The 23,065-nt window shown below is 44.1% G+C and overlaps 1 protein-coding gene across 8 annotated transcripts in view; it reads right to left on the bottom strand.

Moving 5' to 3' along the window:
• The window catches only part of ARHGAP32 (Rho GTPase activating protein 32), a 266,569-nt gene that overhangs the window by 106,686 nt on the left and 136,818 nt on the right, over window positions 1-23,065 (bottom strand). For 7 of the 8 annotated variants that reach the window (XM_082777983.1, XM_082777990.1, XM_082777986.1 and 4 more), the window contains one exon: window positions 144-230. The exons of the other annotated variant lie outside the window; for it this stretch is intronic. In XM_082777983.1, the coding sequence (XP_082634109.1) occupies window positions 144-230 (87 nt within the window). The remainder of the gene's footprint in view (window positions 1-143; window positions 231-23,065) is intronic. 8 annotated transcript variants of the gene reach the window in all.

The raw sequence follows: 23,065 nt of genomic DNA, 5'->3' as shown, positions 1-23,065 counted from the left end.
CTGAGGACTGAGCTAGTGAAGAAGTGGGAAAAAATCCACACACGCTGCAGAGAAGTGCCATATCAAAATATTATGAGGCTGTCACTAAACATACTGCAACACAGGCTGCAAAACGAGGTGGGGGGAGAAAAAGTGGCGTTTACCTGGCACGAGATCTGTACAAGGTAGACCAGCTCCTTGGATTCGCAGCCATTCCTCATCACTTCATTCTGTTCCTCTGGGAGCGAGAGCTACACCAAGGCAGGGGGTGGGGAGAAGAGGGAGAGAGAAAGACCAGGTCAGTGAGCAGGGATAAGCCAGCCATGTAATAATGCACGAAGCACAACAGTCACATCAACTTGCTGCAAGACATGCTGAGTATCAGGGAACCAGGGAAATGCTCGTCTGTCTGGAGTCGTCAGGTAGAAACCATTCAGCATTCATGCCTTGCACAGACCCTCTAATGTCATTGGGTTTTGGCATCTCCCCTGATAGTTTAAAAATAAAAAATATGGTACAAAAATAAAACAATCAGAGGAAGGCAAACTGTTCAAGGCAGGGATTAAACATCTTGCTTAGAAGTCTGCAAATTAATTGTTCACTGAAAATATCTCCATAAATATTCATGCATCAGATAACAGTGATCCCCTTCAATTTTACTCATTTTTTATTTTGTATGTTCAGGCAGACGTTAGATAATAAAACATACATCCTAATTCCAGTGCTGTCAAGCAATTTACCACAATAGCGAGTTTTATGGTGCCATTCATCAGATGCAAAGAGTCATTAAATACAACACCAAGACGTGCTCTTCTTAGAGAGGTGAGAGAAGATTTAACCGTGTCCTTCCTGCACGCAGAGCCACAACAAGTCCTCGGCTGGCCCTGCTGCTCCCAGGGGTCTTCATTTCCTGCACTTCCAGGGGCTTAAGTTCACCCAAAACTGAAGTTACAAATTGATCCTATGCAAATTAAGAGCATTTGCAAAAGAAATCAACAAAACAAATGTCTTCCGAAAAGGTGTTTTAGGGAGAGAAGATCCTTCAGCAGGGCAGAAAGAGCAGAGGCACACGAGCAGGATGAGGCCTCAGCCCCTCAGCACCCAGCTGTCGCTGCTCTCCTGACTCCCACCGGGATGGGCATTTCTGGAAGTGTTTTTTGGTGAGCAAATAAAAACTTTCCATCAAAGGATTTGTAACAGAAGCACAGTTTGCACTTTTAGTCTAAACTGGACCTAACTGCTGTCCTTTAGGAACGTTTAAGCTCACTGAAGCTGCTCTTTACGCAGTAGGATATAGGAAGTTTTAAAACACTGTGCAAGTTCTTCAAGACGAATCCACTCAGTGTCACCTCCGTTAGGACACTAATTTGCTCTGTCACAAATCACCTCTCCAGAACACACATGAAGCATCTCCCTCAACCACTCTTGCAGTTCTTCTTGTACCACTTCCTTAGCACACTCTTTTGTTTTCAGCTTCTGGGCAGCCTTTTGGTTCCACCCAAGGAGAATTTATTTCCCCCTTTGAAGAGAACTTTCTTCTCTAAAGCCTTTCAATGAGAACTTTGAGATTTTTACACACGCTCACATCCCCATGAGCAGGTGTGCAGCACAGCCCTGGATATAAACCTTTCAAACTGCTTCAGAGGATCTGTGACACGGTGAGCGAGCTTACCCTAAAAAATCGCATTCCAGAAGGAGACAATTTTAAAGATTTGTAAGACTGACTTTTCTATGTGTGTAGCAGTACGTGGCCCACTGCCATAAATGTGATTAAATACAATTATTTATTTCTGCATTGCACGTTCCCCACCACTTCATCACCATTCTTTGCTATCAAATTTCATATTTCAAGTGCTACTATATTTTCAAACTAACAGTCAAAGAAAAACAAAAAAACAAAGCATGCAGTTAAAGGAAAGCTAATACATGGCTGGAAATATTTTCCACGTGTGTCAGGTTCCAGGGAGCTCCAGTTCAATTAAAAGCGGGTTTCCTACTCAAGGAGAAAAGTTTCCATCCTTTAATCTCCTCACTGCTTATTTAGGGTACATACACCTACTCTGTCCGCCCACAATGAAATTTCAGGCCTTGCCTTCCTTAAAGTTCACCAGTGCTAAAGCGCATCCCAAGGGCTGCACATCACTTCTCGGCCTCTGCCTACCTGCACAGCCAGGCCATGAAATCGGCCACACACAACTGCAGCAGCTCCCTGGGCACACACAAGGCACACATAAGGCCTGATTTTGTGCAACAAGAGACGGGGTAGAAAAAGGTACAGGTCGAGTTAAGACAAAGGTTGAATTGCATCACCTTTCCTCTCGCATCTTGCTGCCATTCACACCAGTTTGGACTCATGTCAAGCCAAGTCCACACACGATCTCTCCAGAAATAGAAAGTGAATCATCCGTAGGCGTGAGGTCCCTGTGTGTAGGAGGACTAGGTTACAGCAAACTCAGATCATTTTCCATTTGAAAGAGCATACCTACCTGAGGATTAACCGGCTGATTTATATTCATTGACTTTACACCCACGCAGTTAGCTTTCATGTTAATGCTTCTGAAAGTCCCCATTTAGACAGACTCCCGGCCTAAGGTGTGCTGCTTGTGCTACGGCACAGAATGGCTCCACTCACTTGGAGGCCTCAGCAGCTCGGCAGCTCTCCTCTGAACTTCTCTGGTCTATTGGGATTGTGCTGCTTCCTGTGGCAGTAAAATGCCAGGGAAGGAGCCAGGCACCGTGGTAAACTGCCACTGATTCCTACTGCCCCAAGGGTCCCCTGCTAGCATGCAGCTTCATCTTGGGCCGCTTGTCAAGGGCCCTCCCCTGCAGCATCGCACCCACCTGCAGACACCTCCCCGGGGTGTCTGGCTGTAGGGAGGATGCTCTGACACTGGGCAGGTGCCAGCCCAAAAGCACAGCTCCCTGGATTCCAAGGAGAGGGAGCAAGTTATTACCTCAAGCCATTTACGTGACATCCCGGCACACGTCTCGCAAAACCAACTCCTAAGCTGTTTTACATGTCCTGTAAAACAAACAAAAAACGCCCACACAGGGGCTGCAGTAATCTGCATAACATTATCAACCAGTACAGTATTTTTGTTCCAAGTCCTAGTGTGACACGATGGGTCAATTCCTTAGTAATTTCTCTCTCTAATCTGCCAGTGGTGAGAAGTGGTATTTTAAACCCATTGTACTGCCCTACATATATGGAAGTGTCTTATTTCAGAGAAAAGCTGTAGAAGCTCAGTGACTGCCCCTCTTCCTGCAGCCAGTCTCATGACTGCTGAGGGACAGTGAGCAGAATTGTGTACACAGGGAAATCTGTTGGGTTTGTCTTGTAACGTAACTATCCTTGCAGCAAAACACCCTGGAAGATTCACTTATGCTCCCTGCTCCGATGTGGCCTAATCTTTATTTTGATAGACATTAATGCTGTTCAAAAATCATTGCTTCCACAATATTTAAAAGCCTTTCCTCCTGATGTGTACCTTACAAACAAGACATCCTACAAAGGACAGGTGCATCTGGTGCAGTAAAATTTATGTCAAAGTATCATTGAAATTTTCCTTTATATGGCTAAAGACAACCTGTGAGTCTCCACTCTGCCTTTCGGCACAGACCACCAAAGAACTGATGTGCTAAACCCTGGAGCAGGTGAGGGATTCTTCCTGCAAAAGCACACGGTGTCGCTTTGTGCTGCTGACCAGTAGAGCTGTAGTGATGCCTGATGCAATGAACAACGGGTAACTGCCCAACAATGGGAACGATAATAAACCAAAGAGCAGCAAAGATTTACAAGAGCAGGACACAGCTGAAGAAGTGATCACAACCTCACTGTACCCACTCTGAAATAGCAAGCTTCACCTTCTTAAGTTGGAAGACAAAATTAAGTTACATACCTTGTTCATATATAATTTTGCCAAAAATAAAAAAAAAAGAGCAGTGCTTGCTAACCAAGACTTTACTGATAGTATTTACAGGCAGGACTAACTTCAAAATGCTTCTAGTTCATGCTGTCTTCCCACTGTCTGAGAAAAAGCAGCTCATCTCCAGTAAGCCAGCAGATAAAGACAGCGATTACAGGAGTCTCCTGCAGGGATGATTTATTGGTCACTCCTCTCACAGAGATAAACAACACCACAGCAACCAGGAGGGAAAGCTAGTTATGACATGGCACATGCAGACATCTCACTGAAAAGCTTGGTAGTTTTACCGAGCACAGCACTGTGCTCGTGTGTTTACCTCCCAGAGCAGGGGCTAGCAGGAGCAAAACAAACACTCTCATCCGTCCTCTCCAAAGTGGCTTTGGAGCTCCCTTCTGCTCTCCCTCCAAGAATAATCCTCGCATCAAACTCCGGCAGATCTGTGCTCGGAGCAAAGCAGCAAAGTTTTAAAGTCTCATTTGTTTGTCTGCAGCTCCACAACTTCAAACCTGCTGTGAACCTGTGCGGGACCTGCCATGCTCCCCACACAGGGACTGAAAAAGGAAGGACTAGTGACTGCGGTCAGGACGTCAATTAGAACAGAGGCAGCTTTTGAGCAGCCCTGTTTCATGAGCATGTGTTACCACAGACAGAAAAGTAGTGAAAATACAGCTTTGAGATTCATGCAATCATTTTTATGCTTTGTACCACAATTGTGGGCTCTTCTCAGACTACAAAAACTTTAAAAAATGATATTAAGGAAGAGCACTACATAAATCTGCTGCTGAGGCTAGGGTTATTGGTAGTAAATTCAAGTGCCAAATCCTGCCCAGGTAAGAGCTGGCTTTGCTTTGCAAGGTGAATGGGGCTGTGTCTGTTCCTCCCAGCCACCCCCTGACCCCCAGATGTCACAGGAAGCTCATTGAGGTAGCTTTAGCTTTAATTTCCCTGTTTTCCAAGGGATGCTAACTCCATCCAGCTCTCCCGATGAAAGGATAATTTGTGCAAGGCTTGGGAAACAGACCTGGTTCATCTATGAAGCTTATTTATTTCAGCTTCTACTTCTTAACGCCACGAACACTTGCTCTTGATCTCCCTCACACACATCTCAACAAGTGAACAGCGCGCGGCTGCTGGCAGAGTGCCCGTGTGCAGAACAGCACATACTTACAGAAAAGGTTACAAGGGCTCTGGCAAAGCTGTCCACGCCTGTGGTAACTAACACCATGAACTTGCCTCGCTTCCAGTCCCATAAATCATTTTGCACAGTGCTGTTGTCTGAAGCTTAAAATCTTACTTGAAGCTAAGGCAAAACTTAAAAACTAAGCAGAAAGAGAGTTACAGTTAGCATTCAATGTTGGAGGCATTAAATACTTAACAATTAATTACTGAATTAAGATCATAGGCTGGGAAAATATGGTTCCTCCTCCCTTCACGTCTTCTCCCTCCTTGCAAATAGAAGGAGCAGGGCCTTCCCTGCCATGCTCCAGCCCTGCCACCCCACCACGCTTTGGGCAGGGCAGCCCTCTGGGGCCGGCCACGTGTCAGAGGTGTGAGCCCACTGACCCTCGGAAGGCCACTACAGCGAGCAGCAAAGGCCTGTGGATAACTCTCACATCCTCTTGGAGTCGACCTCAGTACTCCACACAGCATCTTGCAAGTTCTTGTCTAAATTCCTGAGAAAATGCTGTGCTGACTGGGAGCCAGCAGGCAGCCCCAAACCCTCCAGCTCCTGCCTTGCCCTATTTGCACACCAGTGACTGGCTCCTGCAAAAACTTTTAGTGACACTGCTGGTACAGAATGAATGCACTATCACGCCTCATGGAGCAAGTACCAGGTTTTCGAGCAAAATGTAAGCACTACCATGCATATCCATTACCAGGCCTGAGACAGCAGATACATTTCTGGCATCTCAGAGCGAGATGCTGACAGAAACATGCCTGTCCCTGACCCCAAGCAGCAGGTGCAGCTCCTGACACATTCCTGAACGTGCAGTGCTGCCTCTCTTCTGCTTGGATCTGCATGCACGAAGTGCACTACATCCTTTATTGCCATACAACCTGCAGTGAAGCCACGGACAAAGCATACCTACCTGCACACAACATACTGCAAATAAATGCATGTTCTCATCATGTGAAAAATGCATTTCATGGCCAATCAAAGTAACTCCATACATAAACTGAATACAACTGCTCTCTCCAAACGCAGGAAAATCTGCACAACTTCGTAACATTAAAGTTACTAGAAGTTTGCAAACCTCCTTAGCAGACCCAGCCCTCACACTGCCTGCAGTACGCGACCTGCCCGGCTGTGCTCCCTGAGCAGCGCCCAGTGCAGCGGTCCAAGGGCGAGGGAGAGGTCCCAGCGAGCTGAGCTGCCTGGCACGGGGTGCTGTGATGGGGCGGATGGCCATGAATCAGCCTCACAGGCAAGAGAAACTTCAGCAGGTTTCATCTCAAACACGGCGCACATCTGTAGGAATGTCGAGGAGAGATGGCAAGGATGATGAGGAGCTGTCTGTCGCCAGGAGCTTGAAGTCAGTGGAAAGGCTGATGCTTTTCCTGGCAGAGGATGTGTCATTGTTCCAAGGAAACCCGGTAATCTTTTCACGTTTTTCCAAGATGGAATTTAAGGTTAACTCCCTGGCAAAAGCAGCCAGACACATGCAACTGAAATTGCTGCTGCTCAAACTCAGCCATAGCAAAAGCTCATTACATTTGCAAACTCCTGTTACATCTGATGACTTTTTATGACAATATTAGCAATGGATTTTTTTTTCTTTCTAAACCACCACACTTTTAATGTCTCCTTGATGCCTGTCCTCTTGTTAATTTACAATGTTTGTGCAATTAAGCAAATCAGACGAGGGAAAAACCACAGGTCATCTTGCCACCTTTATGCATCGCTTTGGAATGTATGTACTGGGTGAAAAGTATGTCTGATGGCCAAGAGCAAGAAATATGAGGCTGATTTTCCTGTGAAATATTTCTCCATTTTATTTAAAATAAAAATAAAAATAAAAAATCTAAGACCCAAATATCCTTGGGGCAAATTCTTGGGAAGCTGAATGCCTTAACACTGTTCAAACCTCGAGCTGCAGACTCATCACAGGAAAAGCCTTTTACTATCTGCCTCAGCTCTAGTCTCTTACCAGACAATACTTTCACTACCTTTCAAATTGCCCTAGCGATTCAAACACCACTTAATTTTCATTTAGCAGAACCCATTACTTACATCAGTTTATCTTGCAATGGGGCACTTTCAAAACCTATTTTTGATATATTTGAAGGTATTGTTTTACCGTATTTGAAAATGTAGGTTGGCGAATCTTTTTGCACAGGGAAACATTCTCTAATTTCTCTGACAGCAAAAATGTAGTTATCTGGCCATTTTCCTCCCGCTCTCCAGAATTTATCTTGATAAATGTACTAATTTTACCCCCACACGGTTCCCTATCTTCTCCTGCTTTATCTTTTTCACACCAAATTGCGGCTTCAGAGCAGCAAAGAACATTTCCAACAGAGCAGCTTCTCAAAACTAATGATGAAAGTAAAGACAAAGAAGAAATGCTTAAAGAATATCTCTGTATCTGAAACTCCATTTATTTACTGCTCTTTGAAATCATCCCTTTGAAATCTTAGAAGAGGCAACCGAGAGCAACAAAAATCAAACAGAGCTCAACAAGACAAAAACAAGAGGCATCTCCTGTAATGCCACAGGTTACTACTCCGAGCTAAGAGCAGTGTGACAAAAACACCCACAGCATGTCTGATGTGCACGGAGCACGGCGTATTGCACACCTCCTCCAGACAATCCCCAAATTGCTGCAGGCCTGCCAGAACTGTGATGTGTGCCCAGGTGAAAGGCATGCAGCCAAGCTCTGCCAGGGTGGCTGAATTTCCACATCACGTTCAAAAAGCACGTATGATCAAACTGTGTATAACCATTGCACAGATTAATTCTGGCCACCTAAATGTGCTAATATTGGCATTGAGGTTCACTGACTAATTCAGCTTGGTGTTTGTATGCAGAATTAAACTCAAATGCTTCTCTGCAATAAAAAGGCAAAACGTTCCCATGAACATATCCTATTTTTTCCCCATGGATCGAGCAGAGTACAAGAGAAAACATCATTGGAACGTGTCAGGAGGACTCTAGCAATAAAAGTGGTATTAAATGCTGGCTTAAATTCTCCTAGCAGACAAGTTCCCATCAACTCACAGGTGTACTCAGAAGGACTAATTTTACATAAATACAAGCACCAAGTAAATTAAAAAGGTTATGGGAAGTGTATTTTGCCCGTAGTTACTTTGAGAACTATTTTAAGCTTGCAAATTACATGAGACAATTTTTCCTTTGGAAGCATGATTATTCAACAGTCAGCACCCCTTCAACTGAGCCTCACCTTCAAGACTAATAAATCCTACTGTCGCTTATAAATATGCACAGCTAGAGAAAAGGGCAGCTACTTACCCCACAGCAGGATCTCTGAGGTGCTTTAATCATGCTGGATGTCATAACAGCTCCATATGTGCCATGCATGCACCAGATCCAGTCTCTTTTGGGGTTATTTTGTTATTTCATTTTCAATATCAGCTTCCAGTGAGGTCATGCGTGAGCACTGTGTATCTCGCTGTGTTTCGGAGAGAGGCTGTGACGCCCCTTGAGTTGCTTTGCAAATCAAAGACTATTGTGGAGGATAACTTTAAAGATAGAGGGGAGCACGCAGGGGATGCCTGCTGTCTAGGACATGTGAAAAACAGAGCTCCTTTGGCGTTTTTAGCTGCTGCAACTTTTTAAATACGCTCTCACCTGAACTCTCTTGCAAGTGGCTGGCAAGTGGCAGCATCTTAACATGGCAGAGAAGACGAGCATCTCATGAAAACTAATTGTTCTCAGATTTGGCATCTTAGAGGCTGACTCCAGAATGTAATGCTGGTAAAGGTTATTAAGGCCCTTCAAACACTGCAGCTTGCAGATTTTTGCTAGTGCCATGTCTTTGGAGAAGGAAAGTGCACTTAATCAGGCAAAGCAGAGGAATAGCCCCAGTAGATGTTGGATAGAAAAACACAGGGTGCCTATGTGCAAGCAGTAGCCAGCTTCAGACTGAAATTTAACTGCTTTTAGCACTGACTAAAGTTACCAGCATCAGTCTGACAGGTGTTGATTTCCATTATGTTACTCGAGCTGAGAAGGAAGAATTTGTTTTCTTGGTGATGAGAACCTCCTTGGGTTACAGCACGCTGCTCACTAGGTGCATGTCCAGAAGCAGCCCCTTGTCAGGAAGAATTTGCAGAGCTGCAACAATGTACAGTACAGGGGATGTAGTGCTCTTGTAACTTCATGCCACGAAAGACAGCGCTGCAAATACAGCAGCTTCAGACCTGATATTTTTAAGTTTACCACAGCAACCAGTGCAAGACAGTTCGACCCTGAGAACTAAAGGCAGACAATTAGACGGAAAGTAAAAGATAAAGCAGATTAAGAACTACTAATGAACTAAGCCAGCAACATAAAATAAAAATGAAACCAGACAAAAAACTTGCCCTGAGCCTCATTTCTGTTACACGCAGCAAGAGGAGATGGTAGGCAGTTCCTGGCTACTTCCACGCTCCCCAGTCCTGTGTGCAGTTTTGGGGAGGGGGGCTTCTCCGTTCCGTGCTAGAGTGCTACTGTAGTGCTGCTCTCAGACACCAAGCACAGTGGGATCCAGTTTGTGCTTCTGTGAAGAACTCAAGACTAACCTTGACAGAATTCCACTCCTACTGCAATTAGAAACGTGTGACTTGGAAAGAGTTTCCTTTCAGTTCCTGATCGCAGGTTGAGCCGCCAGTGCAGGCAGCTTAGGTGTATGCTGCTGGAGTTTGTTGTTTTAATTCTCACACCAAATATATCTGATGCCTGAGCTTCTTGAGACAAACAATCTCATAGAATTGTATCAGAGATACTTTTCCCAGATTTTCCTGTATTAAGTTGCAAATGCTTTCTCCTGTGGTCTCACCCGTTTATTTCTTCCAAGTGTGTAAGAAGGTCAATCTTCATAAGCAATGAAATATTCATAAAAACTTCAGAGATGCAACCATTAGGGAGTCCATTAGGCAAAAAACAACTTCTTAGGGTCTGAAAACAGAATGTTTTCATGAAGTTAAAATATCAGACACTATTAAAAACAAACCAACAAACATCCTCCTCGATGCAGCTGCATGCAGAGAAGTGCTTCAGGAACTCAGTGATTGGCAAAGAGGCACAACATCCTGCAATGCTATATAAGTTGGATTTGCCACCTGTGGGTTTTCTGGCTGCAATTTGGTAGGTTTGGGTTTTGTCTTTAATGCTTTATAGGAACTGACCATTAAGAATTTTCTTTACTCCATGTATTCTAAGTAATAGCGATAATGGTCATCGGAGAAACTAGACCCAAAACATGGTTAGAGAGAGAACTTTCTACATTACAGTCACCAGACTGAAAACTGCTTTTCACCTTACTTGGTTGAAATCTGGATATTCTGGCTCCTTAGTATGAAGCAGAATCTCACTGGTAATACAATTTGGGAAGAGATGGGAGAAAAACAGAGCTACTACCAGATTTGTTTCACAGTTGTTTTTTTTCCCTGTGTGAGTATTTGGTTTTTCACTTCCATGCTAACCTCATTTTCTCCGCGTTTCTTGTGGGGGCACTACTCCAAGTGCCTGGGGTTCCAGAAAACACAACAAAAATGCCACTAAAGCAGTGGCTCTCAAACAAACATTTGCATGGGCGCAGGGTTCCTGTACTCTGCCAGACTTATAACAGGGTAATAAGCTACACGTGGCAGCCACATGCAAAGTCCCTCAGTAACTGTGGCCACAGCTGGGGAATCACTGCCAGAATGTATCAGAGGACGGAAGGGCACAGGCAATCATGTTCCTTCTGCAAACTCATCCTCAAGAGAGCTTATTAGGTGCTACTCAATACTCCAAACACTGTGGTGAGAGCAGCCGAGGAGCACAGGAATAAACACACAGGTAACTCTTCTGCACAGCCGCGTGCTTCAGGGATCAGGCACTAGAAGATAAATGAGCAGAATCTGTCACTGACCCCATCTACTCCTTCTGACCACCAACAGATACACCATAGGATAAGACACAAGGGAAGAAGAAGTTTGCTAAGTGCACCTACGATGGAAACCAAAACCATTGCTACTCCAAGGACAGCTTGCCAGGCAAGCCCAGCCTCAGAAACACGAGCGCATCTGGTTCCAGTAAATACAGAGCCTCCATTATAGCATGTTGTTGATTAAACGGTTGTTTTGTTGCTCGGAGAAAGCAGCACACGCCACTTTGACAGGAACAGGAGGAGGGAGTGATGTCTTGCGGCACGGCCTGAGCTGAGCATTTTCATTGAGCGGCTGAAGCACTGAGCTCTCCAGGCACCCCTGCTCCAGCCAGGTGGAGAAAAGGCATTATCAGGATAATGCCTACGGGCCCTGCACAACTTCCTGCACAGACGTCAGGGCTTACAAGGAAAGGAGAGAGAGCAACAAGTGCAGTGTGGCCAAAAGGAAATTAAAATAATCTGGAGGTACACGAGTCATCTCTTTCAATTTTCCATAAAACAATGTATCGTGTAAGTGAAGCGTTTCCTTAGCAAAAGCAATCGCAAGGGCGTGTTAAATGGCTAAGGGTACAGGTTCCTGTTAATATTACGCTGCTGACAAAATGTAATTCCAAACATTGCAGCAATTCCTGGCACAGATACCTCCAGGTATGATAAACCAGGGCCAAGCAGAGGGGGTTGGTTTGGTTTTGGTGTAAGAAGAGTTTGAACACATCTTTGAGCATCTTTATGGAAAGGCCTTTTCAGAGTGCATCGTGCAAACATTTCTGGTCCAGGCAGAGGACTGTGAATTCCTCATCAATTTCAGACTTCTGAGGTTTGATGAGCTGCATGATATTTGTTAGGAGTTCGTCTCCTAGAGCTCCAGAGCATATCAGGTTGTTCCCTGTCAATTCACAGTTTTTAAAATGTGAAACATTAGAAAGAAGGAGAGAAAGGAAGGGAAGGGATGGAAAGAAGGGAAGGAGGAAGGAAAAAAACACAGCTACTCACAGAATTGTGTTGTAAGGGATCAGCAGGAGTAAAAAAACCTGCACAAGTCAAATAGATAGACTCCAAATAATGAATTTAAATCTCACAGTTACTGCATTTTGCATACAGGAAGCACTGCCATGCAAACAGTCCAGCATTTTGAAAGCAGCTAGTCCAAATATCTCTCTACCCTACTCTGACTGCCCCATACACATAAATAAAACACAGAAAAGCTCTCAATTTCTTTGACTTATGGCAGCTACGAAGCTCACATTTTTTGGAACATAAATGCTTCATCACCAGCTCTTACTTGTCACACTAACCACAAGCTCAAGTGAAAGGTGTCAGTCAGCCTGACAGCTAACGGAGATGCCCTTAGTCACGTATGCAAATTGGGAAGCAAGCAATGAAAGGCTCATTGGGCCATGTGAAAAGCAACGAGCAAAGATAGGCAGGAAATAGGAAGAGGGTTAAGTCCAACTCTCCCACACAAGGCAGGAGAACTGAGCCAGCACAAAGGGAGAAGTTACGACACATCCCAAGGGCTCACAGCCACTTGCCTTTTCCAAGGGGAGGCGTGAGGGTAACTCAGAGTTATTTTGCAGGGGTCTTGAAGATGCTTTGCACTGATGTACACCGCCTGTCTAGAGCCTGGAGTAGCACTGAGCCGCCTGTGGCAGGAATTGTAGAGGTAGGCATGTGGACAAAGTCATTCCTAGAGAGTCTGGATAGCAAATAGTGATTTTGTCTATTTAATAATTTACTGGCTATGAATGAAAAATAATGCATGTATTCTTCTAAAAAGTTACCCGTCTACTGTACACTTCACTATGGCTCCTGTCAGCACAGCTCTAAGATGAGTATTAAGTGTCCCTGCACCTGATTTAAGATTCATCCAAATCTATGTTTCATATAGGTACATATCAGTGTCAGGAAGAAACACCTAAATAAAGGGTTATAAAATTCCTTGTGCAGATAAACATTCGGGGCAGATATGCATCCTCTTTACCAGTAAACATTACTTGATATTCCAAAGATTATCTTTCAAGGACACATGAAAGATAAAAAGCAAACATATTATAAAATATTTTCATTTTAAAAAGAAATCTTTGGTGAACCTAGCCCCATAAAAAAGGAAGTGTTCTAGGTGTTATTAGCAATACATCTAGCACCATAAAATGCAACTTTTTTTTTTTTTTTCACTGGCTCTTCATTTCTCTAATTGGTATAAGATTCACTAGAAATAATAAATAAATAAATAAAGGATCTGAACAGCCATTCACTTCGACTGAGGTCGGAAACCACTACTGGGATGTTTCCCAGCCCCATTCCCAGTTAATTCCTTGTCTCTCATTAATACATCTTTCAGACTGACTTGCTCAGCACAAAAATCTTCCAAAAGGCCACAGGTTAATCTCTGGAGGGAGGGCCACAGGTTACATTTTCCTCATCTTTAAAATCAGTAATGCAAGACAGTCTACACAAAAATGCAAGAAATGCCCCCTTTAAGTGACATCTGATAATTCTGCAAAGCAAACACTGCCTGTGAAGTTGTAATCTGACTCACTCTTTATTGCCACATTAGCATTTGGTGTCATCCTTGAGGCTTTCTTTCAGCTGGTTTTATTTTAGCATTGCTATTACATTGTGCCAGTAAACAAAAAGGATCTTATATCAAGCACAGAGGATCTCTGAAAGGCTGTGTACTACTTACCCCTGCTACAATGATCTATTCTTTCCATGGATGGGATCCCTAGCCAAGGCCTAACAGTTCCAGGTCTCTCCTTCGTTTCCCAGCAGTTAATTGAAAAAACCTTCCAGGCATCGGCTCCGAAATGCAGGAACTCCAGGCTAGCAAAATCAAATTAAACTCCCCACATTCGGTTCACTCGCTCTCCTCTCTTCCTGGTGCCGCTGCTTCTTCATCTGAATGTGCCTATGAATAGTATTCGAGAGCTGCCTCCATAGCCCCGTTAGCCGCTTCCACACTGCCCATTTCATGCTCAATTTGCACTGTAGAGAAATCGGCGCTGCTCCTTTCTCTCCCGCTCGCTCTCTCATTGGAAAGGTCCCACAAGACAAGCCGTGGAGTTTAACAAGAGCCAAGAGAAACAGAGAGGGAGGGAATGCATGCAGGGATTGTGTTCAGGCGCAGCGCACAAGTCTGCTGCTACGGCTCGGAAGAAAAAAAAATGACAGCAAACTGCCATCACATGCCTGAAACACGGCACAGTTCAGGGCAAGCCGATTCCTCATCCTCCTTTCGTTTCCACTGGTATCAAACTGCTCAGAGCTAAAGCTCCATGAAATTCCTCTCAAGTCCCTGGTGCTGTGCAAGCTGCAGATCAATGCAGGATGTGTGCCCTAGTGCCTAGGTACAACAGCTCTCTGTTCGCTGCACATATTCCCTACAGAAAACAAGTATTCAAACGATGAAAAGTTTGCTATCAAAATCTTCCCAGTTCAGTTAACAGCCTAAATACGTTAGCTTGTCCAATAGGTCTATACTACGACCGTCGGATGAATGACACTGAAGCATTTGCCAATCAAATTTTGCAGATCATTATCCACTGGCAGGATTTTAGCACTCAGCAACTGAGCACTGATAACCCCAGCATGGAGATCACCCCCTCTGCTCAGCCCCAGCGCCGGGCGTGATGCTAAGTGTGCGTGGCAATTTCAGCACTCCAGTTCAGCCACCAGTTCTGCTGAATACCACACCACGTAACACTGCTCCTGCCACTTCACAGCACTTTGGCTAGCCCAGGATATTGAGGTCTAGTCCCTTCTGCTCAGAAAGAGGCGTTTGCAACTTACTGACCACGTCAGGGGTTCTTATTTTAGCCAGCCTGCCCTTGCCTGGCATTTATCTCCCCACTGAAGGGAGGGAACACAACCAGCTCTCTCACATCTGTATTTTTGAACTCCCTTATTAAAACAGAAGTGTTAATATCTGATAATTTCTTAGCACAACCTCATGCCTTTATTACTGTGTTTGGCCAAATTCTCGTTTACCTTTGCAGCCCAGCTCAGGGAAGTTGCACCACTTCCACGACAGGGCTAAGTCGGTCCTTGGAAGCTGGTGGGGTACTGCGAGTGCCTTCATCTTCCAGGAGGCAGCAGCAGGTCTTACCCTGAATAGCCAGAAGTCTATTTCAGTGCTGTATTGCAGTACTTGATTTTTTTACTCTAGATGGTGCTGTGTTTGAAAGAGCTACTTTGATGGGACGTTATAGCCAGTCTCAGGGTTGGGCTGGCCGGCACAAAAATGACAGAAAATCGTCACGTAAGCATCTAGCGGTGTTGACACAGCGATGTTCCGTTACCTTCATGCATTAGGAATTTCCAAAAGTTCATATTTTAAGTGTAACACCACAGAGTGCAGATTTTAAACAAACTCTCTTCTTGCACACTTTTCGTATTTATTTCTCCAACAAGTAGAGTCTATGATGCAGGAAGATGACAGAATTGCCTCACTCCAGTGCTGATACCTGTCCTGCTGCCTGTGTGAAGTTCTCCCATTTTTTCTTGTTTGTTGCCCGTGGTGGCAACAAACGTTAATCCATTTTCCATGCTTGCTTGCCCACATGGAAATATAACCATTACACTGGAAAACTTAGCGGAAGGTGCTGCTGGTGGCTGTATTTTTAAGTATGACAAGTTGGCAGAATTGACAAGATTGCTTCTCATACACCTAAATACATGACACCATGGTGTATTTTAATGGCACCAAGAAAACACATTAGGGAATGAGGGAAGTCAGTGCCTTTAAATTCTAAAGCCTAAGTCACCTCACAGAAGCCCTGTTTTGTGCAAAACTGGGTAGTAGTAACCAGCAAGCAGCAGCCTTCCAGTTTTGTACTCTCTTCATTGCCCCTCAGCCCATCTGAAAGCTGAGACCCAATTCCCTCTTGCATCTAGTCTTCTCTGATAAAATCAGACAGCAATTCTTGATACAGAATCGGTGGCTCCAATGATGTGCAGACTTGTCTGCCACTGGCACAAAGAGGTTATAGAAAGTGACAATGAAGAAAATCTCTTCTGAGGTGAGAAGTGTATTTGCTAAGGCAAAGAGCATCCTGAAATGACCTTTAAAATGCAACAGAGGAATGTGTGAACTGTTGTCTGTACTGCTCATTTGCTTGTATTTCCCTAACTAGTAGCATATATCATTCATAAGTACAAGGAGCTGAAAAGGATGCTACTAGTATAATACAAGGCCAATTACAAACTTTGTTTCCCTTTTAAAACCATCTAAGTTCCTTGTTTGCAAGTACCAGATAGCAGGAAAAAGAAACACCAGTAAATAACCAAAATGTTCTTTTTTCCCCTCAACTGACAAAGCCTATTTCATCCAGCTGTAAGTTCAACTGTTCCCTAAACTGACTTTGTTAAATGAGATCACTGCTCACATCCTTACAAACAACATGCAGTTCTCAACTGTGCAAGACGAGTATGTAGGTTACAAGCCCAACTGTATCTCAGATGCTGAAATATAGATACTGTTTTGTAAGAAACAACAGCATGATTTCACATGCTGTTGTGCAGTAAATCTGTGTTTTTGACTGAGAGTGCTGATGCTAAAAGGAACCCAACTATGCACTAGGTCTACACCCATCTCTGTACAGCAACTCCCACGTGGATGTCCTGCGGTACCGAGGCATGTGCACCCAGGTGTATGCACACAGCCCTACACCATGTAGCCAGAACTCTCCTTGTCCCGTCTTCTGCTCCTTCTGACAGGTTGTGGGTTATGAGTGAGGGAAACTGTAAAGGAAAGATGGGGTAAATCTCATGAACTGAAGCTAAGGAGGCTGTTTCTTCCTCTCCAGATGAATAATGAAAAAGTTTCTTTGAACCTGCCTCAGCTCTTTCCTGCAGAAATCGCCTTCCTCATTCCAACAAAACCAGTCCCCAAGCAACACCATCAAAACCGCTAAGTTTCCCAGGAACCCAAATCAAATTGCCATCGAACAACAGAGGGAATTAGCCAGAAGTGACATAATGGATTTTGCCAAGACATCTCCTACTACCAACTACAGCACAACCCAAATCTGTATTTGCTCTCCCCACTGCCCTAAAGCTGCACTAAAGAGTTAACTGAGAATCTCCCTGGTTGCAGACCGAGCTCTGCTTCCGACACAAATTCCCATAAAATTGTGGTGCCCACCATTTACGAACTAGGAGCCAAAAAGAAAAACCCAGTCTGTCTCCAAAGGAAACCACCTTTAGTCACTGGTTAATTGACCCTGGTGACTGTAATAGCAGACATTTGGAAATAGGCACTTTGATACACAAAGCACACATGCCCGCTCTTGTGTTATTCGTTACACCGCAGGCTATACGCAAAAAGGGAAAAGTAAATATTTTCCACATTACTGTTCAAAGCAAAACTAATTCAATGTAATGATGGGTTTCCATAGCCACTTTTGGTATTTCTGAAATACAGTAACTTCAGGGTTCGGATAGGATGCTGGCATGTTTGGGATGTTTTTTTAAAAACGCCACTGACCTTCCACCTATCTGCAAAGGAGCATTTTTCCAAGTTCACAGCCAAACTGAAGCATTTCAAACACTATGAATGGCGCCAGTTTTGTTGTTGTTGTTTGGCTCTATGCTGATTAACACATGTAAATAAAGGCAGCTGGTGTTACCTCTCTCTATTTCCATTTCACACCCTATTAAAGTCTGATTTCACAATTAATTGAAACCAAAATGAGATTATTCAGAAATTAATCCTCTCTGGCAGCCTTTACCGTGCTGAGGTTTAGTCATTCATTACCTGGGGAGGCACAGACCCCCTCCCGGCAGTATTTAGAATTAAACATTTTGGATATCACACAGCGATACCAAAACTGGTGCTGGAACAGGACGCGTCTGCAAGCGCATTGCTGCTGTTACACACTTGTTGGAACAAGAGAGGGAAGGATTGCTCCATCTCGCTGACAGAAAAGCCACGTTTTAATACGAGCAGAATTTAAAAGAGCCAACTAAGGGATCAAAATGTAAAGGAAGAACAACAGCACAAGGGATGAAGTCACATCAACAACAGGCCCAAAGACCAGAGAAGTCAGATCCAAACGGCTTCCAGGTGGGTAGGGTTTGGGGTTCGAACTCAAGCACGGATTCGTAATGACATTTCTTGAGTAATGAAGGTGCAACGGTAAAACACGCTGGATATACACACCTACCGACCACTGGACATGTTCTAAATGACAAAAAATAATTCCTGATGTGATTTAAGAAACACACACAAACGATACAAAATCAGCTTATGACCACAGAATGAGCTGACGGATGAACAGATGATGAGGATCAAAGAATCACAGAATCATCTAGGTTGGAAGAGACCTCCAAGATCACCGAGTCCAACCTCTAACCTAACACTAACCAGTCCTCCACTAAACCATATCACTAAGCTCTACATCTAAACATCTTTTAAACACCTCCAGGGATGGTGGATGTGCAAATTACCACCGTTTCTCCTGCCCTTTCGCACTCCTCAGCCTCACCTCACTCCAAAAATGACCAACAATTGTAAAGATGAGACTTTTGAAAAGCAGCAGCTCATGGCACACAAGTACTGCTCCAGGCATCTCTCTGCACACACAGCTGCAGCTGTTTGGAGCCGCCTGGAGCTGGAAGTGAGGAGAAGACGACCACTGCCACCGGCCTGCGGAGCAGGAGAAGCCTGAACGCCCTCTGCACGCTAGGTGGCACCGCACTACAAATTATGGTGGGATTCGGCAATGATTCGGGTTCCTAAGAAAAATGAGTAAAATCATCTCCCGGCTCACGAGCCCCGTCCTTTGGAAGGCCGGCTCGGCACGGCCGCTGCGTTTCCAGGGCCAAGACAATGGGGACGGCTCCGTGTGAGGAACCAGCCGCTTGGCGGGGCCAGGCAAAAACAAGGAGACCCTTCAATTGAAGGGGCTCACTTATTTCTTTATTTATTCCAAAGAGAAGTGGCTTTACCACAGAACAAAGCCTCCTTTACGTTCGCTGGCTACTGCTGGACAGAACGGGGCCCTTACTTTGGCCGCTGCCCGTCGCTGTGCCCAAACCCAGCGCTGCCTCAGCGCCCGGGGCTGCCAGCACGGAAAAGCCTCTGGAAGGGGCCAGGAGTGGGATTGCTTCACACTCTTCGCCCATCATTTTTAAGCAGGCTCATTTTATATGCTGGCAACACATGTTAAGGGTAGAAACCATGTAGAACCTCTAACGTGGGCTTGTTAAAGTTATTGAGAAACGCCTTCATCCGTGGTCAAAAAAAGAGTAAGCCAATGAATATAATTTTTTTTTACAGCTCTGTAAGATACATGTACGTTTTATCTTCCTGCATATGGCATTTCATAAAACTGCTGACTTTCAAGGAAAGTGCATTAAAATCCCGGAGTTAGTTATGACTGCCTCTTCTGCTCGGAGCTCCAGAATCCATTAAATGCTGTGGGAGGTCAGTGACAGTTTTAGTCAGAATCTACTTTTCCATTTGCTGGAAACAAGCATATTATTCCTCTGAGAGAACTGAAAATTGATACAGTCCTGTCATTGCAGGCTATTAGTCTCTTGCTCAGTTGCTTTTTTTTTTCTCCCCCACTAAATCAATATTCACTTTTTTTTCCCACACTGATAATAATCAGTCACTGGAAAAAATGCTTTAAATACCTGCAATCTCCTCAGGAGTTCTGGGAGAGGAGAAAGAACAATAAAAGCAGCCCCAAAAGCAATCATTTTGATGGGAGGAAGAGCGCTGTGGCAATGAGAAGCCCAATTTGTTAATCTAGCCATTGATCCTGTCTCACTGCCACAGCTTTTTCCCTTACTCAGAGTGCAGAGAGGTTTCTACTATGATTTCTCACCTTCCTGTCATCCAAACAGAGTATTCATTTTGTTTTTAATACACAGGCCAAATGGAGAAGTGGGCTGGGCTGAGTAACATCACTTATTTACATTTACAGAGCAGCAGTAAGAAATGCATAAATAAGCCCAATTGCACAAAAATACTTCCACTGCAATTTCGTCATCAGAAACTTACTCAAAAGGATGAACAGACATGTCAGTGGGTAATAAGGCACCATCAAAACTTCTCTAAAAGCTTGGGAAACAGACTGTAAGCAAAACCAAACAAGTTTTGCACATCACTTTTACGCAAACCACATCTTTCCAAGCACAGGTCTGCAGGACTAGGCTCAAGACAGAAAAGCTAAGAAGGGGAGAAATCAGTGTTAACTACAACCACATCTGAGAACTGCTTCCCCAGGAAAAGCATTATTTATTATCTGGCTAAATACCAACCTCTCTTGCTGACAAGACGAGCAGCAAATGAAAGAAAATAATCTCCCCTTAGCTGGAGGAGGAAGCGATAAAAGCTGAGGGGAAGCTTATTCTATTTCCTCCCATGACCCCAGAAGTGGGAAAGATCAACAACCACTCATCTTTACCAACCCGGCCGTGTGAAACCCGGTGCGTTTGGCATTTACTGTGCCTCCGCCCCCAGTTTTACATAAAGGTTACTCTACAACTACAGGACTCCCAGAGCTTTCAAACTAAGCCCATGACCTTTAGCTAGTTGCTCATTTCTTTGCTTCACTTCAGTTTGGGGGCGTGAGGGTGCGCACACAATTTTTGTGCACACATGCATGTGTGTACATCTGTGACAAAGGATGTTTAAAATTTTCACATCTTAAATCCTCCTCTCTCCTTTTTTTTTTAAACAAAGAAAACGAAAGTCCATGTTCCACAGCTGGATGCAGAGGCGCAGTGCACAACTCCCATATGTTTTAGATCACCACAGGCATTTCTATACAAAAACTTGAGCGAGTGCTAAAGCGTGGAATAGACTAGATGGAAGTATTTCCTCTCGACTACTCCTTTCTGGGAAAGGGGAGCTGGAAAATGACCAGAAGAGATACATGGACTAATTGATTTTCTGAAAAAGGAAAATTTTGCTAGGAGAAAAAACAAAAACTTCCCCCATTAGCCAGATGTTGCATAAAAAACTTCAGTCAGACTAAAAATATCTGGCTTTAACATGAAACTCCAAGGGGAATCACGATGCCTGTATTTATTGCACCTCTTCTTCTCTTCAAGTGCAAACACAACCACGTGCATGGTTCTTATTTTCTGCTGCTCACACACCTGCCCTGGGTTGCTACCGCTCCAGCGAGCGCCTTCCCACATCGCGGTCATCAGGAGTACACTGAGGGACTGAGGGACACACTGCACCCTCTACAAATTCCCTGATATCCCCAACTCCTTGTCTTTTGCAGAATGGGGTGTCCCAAGGTATCTGCAGGCTTTAGGCAATGTACAACTCAGACTAGCACACAGAATTCAAAATACAGCTGCCAAGTAACTAAGCAGTTGTATGAGGTCTAAGGCACCTCATATACTGGGGGAAAAAAAAAGTTTACTATATTGCACCTTACCTACTCTGAAAAATAAATATTGCCCAAATTCAAACATTTATACTAGTTGTAGAATGAGAACACGTAAGTTAAGACAAGGCACTGAAAAAGCCCTCCCTCCCACACTCCTACCGCATTTTAAATAAGATTTTATAGTATGCTGCAATTACACGGTTAATGACACAGTCAGACCTTGTGTAGGAGGCACTGTATTTCTGATGAAAACAATCAATGACATTTACAGGAGCTAGGTGACTTGAAGAACTTATCCTCAGCCCCTGGAAGAAGTTTTCCAGAGTACAACCATGAGGTCACTCTCATGGCCATCAGCACTTGCACAGCATCATGACAATGTTGGGAAGGACAAAGGAGAGAGGCAAGGCCAGTCTCTGTCCTCTGCCACATCTGGTAAACATGAAGGCTCTATTAACTCTGATAGGGAAAGCTGTGTTAGTATCTTTATCATCAGTATTACCACCCTTCCTACCAAAATGGAAATGCTAAAACCTTGATAGAGGTCCACATAGGTACAGATCTGTAGGTACCATTATTCCAACAAGACACACGAATGCCCTAAAACCAGTGGGTTGTTTTACTGTTATCTCAGCCAAATCAATGAGGAAAATCTCTAAGAAGTCTGAAAATTAGATGTTTCATCTCAGGTTAACATAACCGGCTCTCAGAAAGTGCCTACCACTTCATCTATAAGGTTTCAGCCTCAATAATTCTAGCCAAAGGCACTACTCAGCAGACAGAAAGCTGGTGTAATGCAGTCATTAAAATGAAATAGGTGACACTACTGTCATCCATTTTCAGTTCTGAAAATAATGAGTTGGAAAAAAGATCAAGATAATCATGTTAAAGTCTTAAGCAATTATGTGAGAAACTCAAGTTTCTTTAAACAAACAGATTTCTTCGCTCTCTTTGAGAAAGGCTTGAAGATACGTGTGTACCCTTATGGCAGACAAACACCTAGCTAATAATGAGACCTACTTTGAAATTACCACAACTTTTAATCTAATTATATGATTGGGTTTGATATTATTTCTGGGAGATGCTGTTTTAGAAGGACTAGAGCTTTCAGCCCAGGAAAAGCAAACACATTATGCCGCACTGAAAAGCAGCCCATCCTCTTAAATATTAATTGCAACCTTATGGCTAACAAAAAGAAAGAGGAGTATTTTATTCTATATATTTTCTGGGTCTTGTAGCTGAAGAAGAATTCCTGCTAAACAGACAAGCTTCACTAGGATGTGAAGCTCTTAGTTCACTACATAAGCCCTGCCCAGTATGGTCTTACTTGCATTGAGGTCAAACGGACTGTCCTCGTGAGTAAAGGACTGACCGCAGTAGAGAGATGCCAGGCAAGTAAGAGAAATCCTTTCCTGCTATCCTGAGGCTGTCCCCAGAGCTGCTGAGGCACCTCAGAGATCTGCCAGGTGGGGAGGAACCGCACAGTCCAGTCCCAACTGAAAACCAGCGTGTGATCACAGAAATACAGACGGCATCGTGAAGCACAACAGCGGAGTGCAAGCCAGCCTTCGACATTTCATGTCACTCGAGACCATGACCACTTCAATGCTGTTTTTTTTCCAGTGCTTCTATGAAATGGATTGCAAACTCACAGTGGCCAACTGGAAATCGTGAGGCTGTATTTTCCAGACTGCAAGCACACACGGGAATTACC

The sequence above is a fragment of the Aythya marila genome (genome assembly GCF_965140915.1).
Source record: "Aythya marila genome assembly, chromosome: 23".
Classification (NCBI taxonomy): Eukaryota; Metazoa; Chordata; class Aves; order Anseriformes; family Anatidae; genus Aythya; species Aythya marila.
This window is presented reverse-complemented; position numbering and strand designations above follow the sequence as displayed.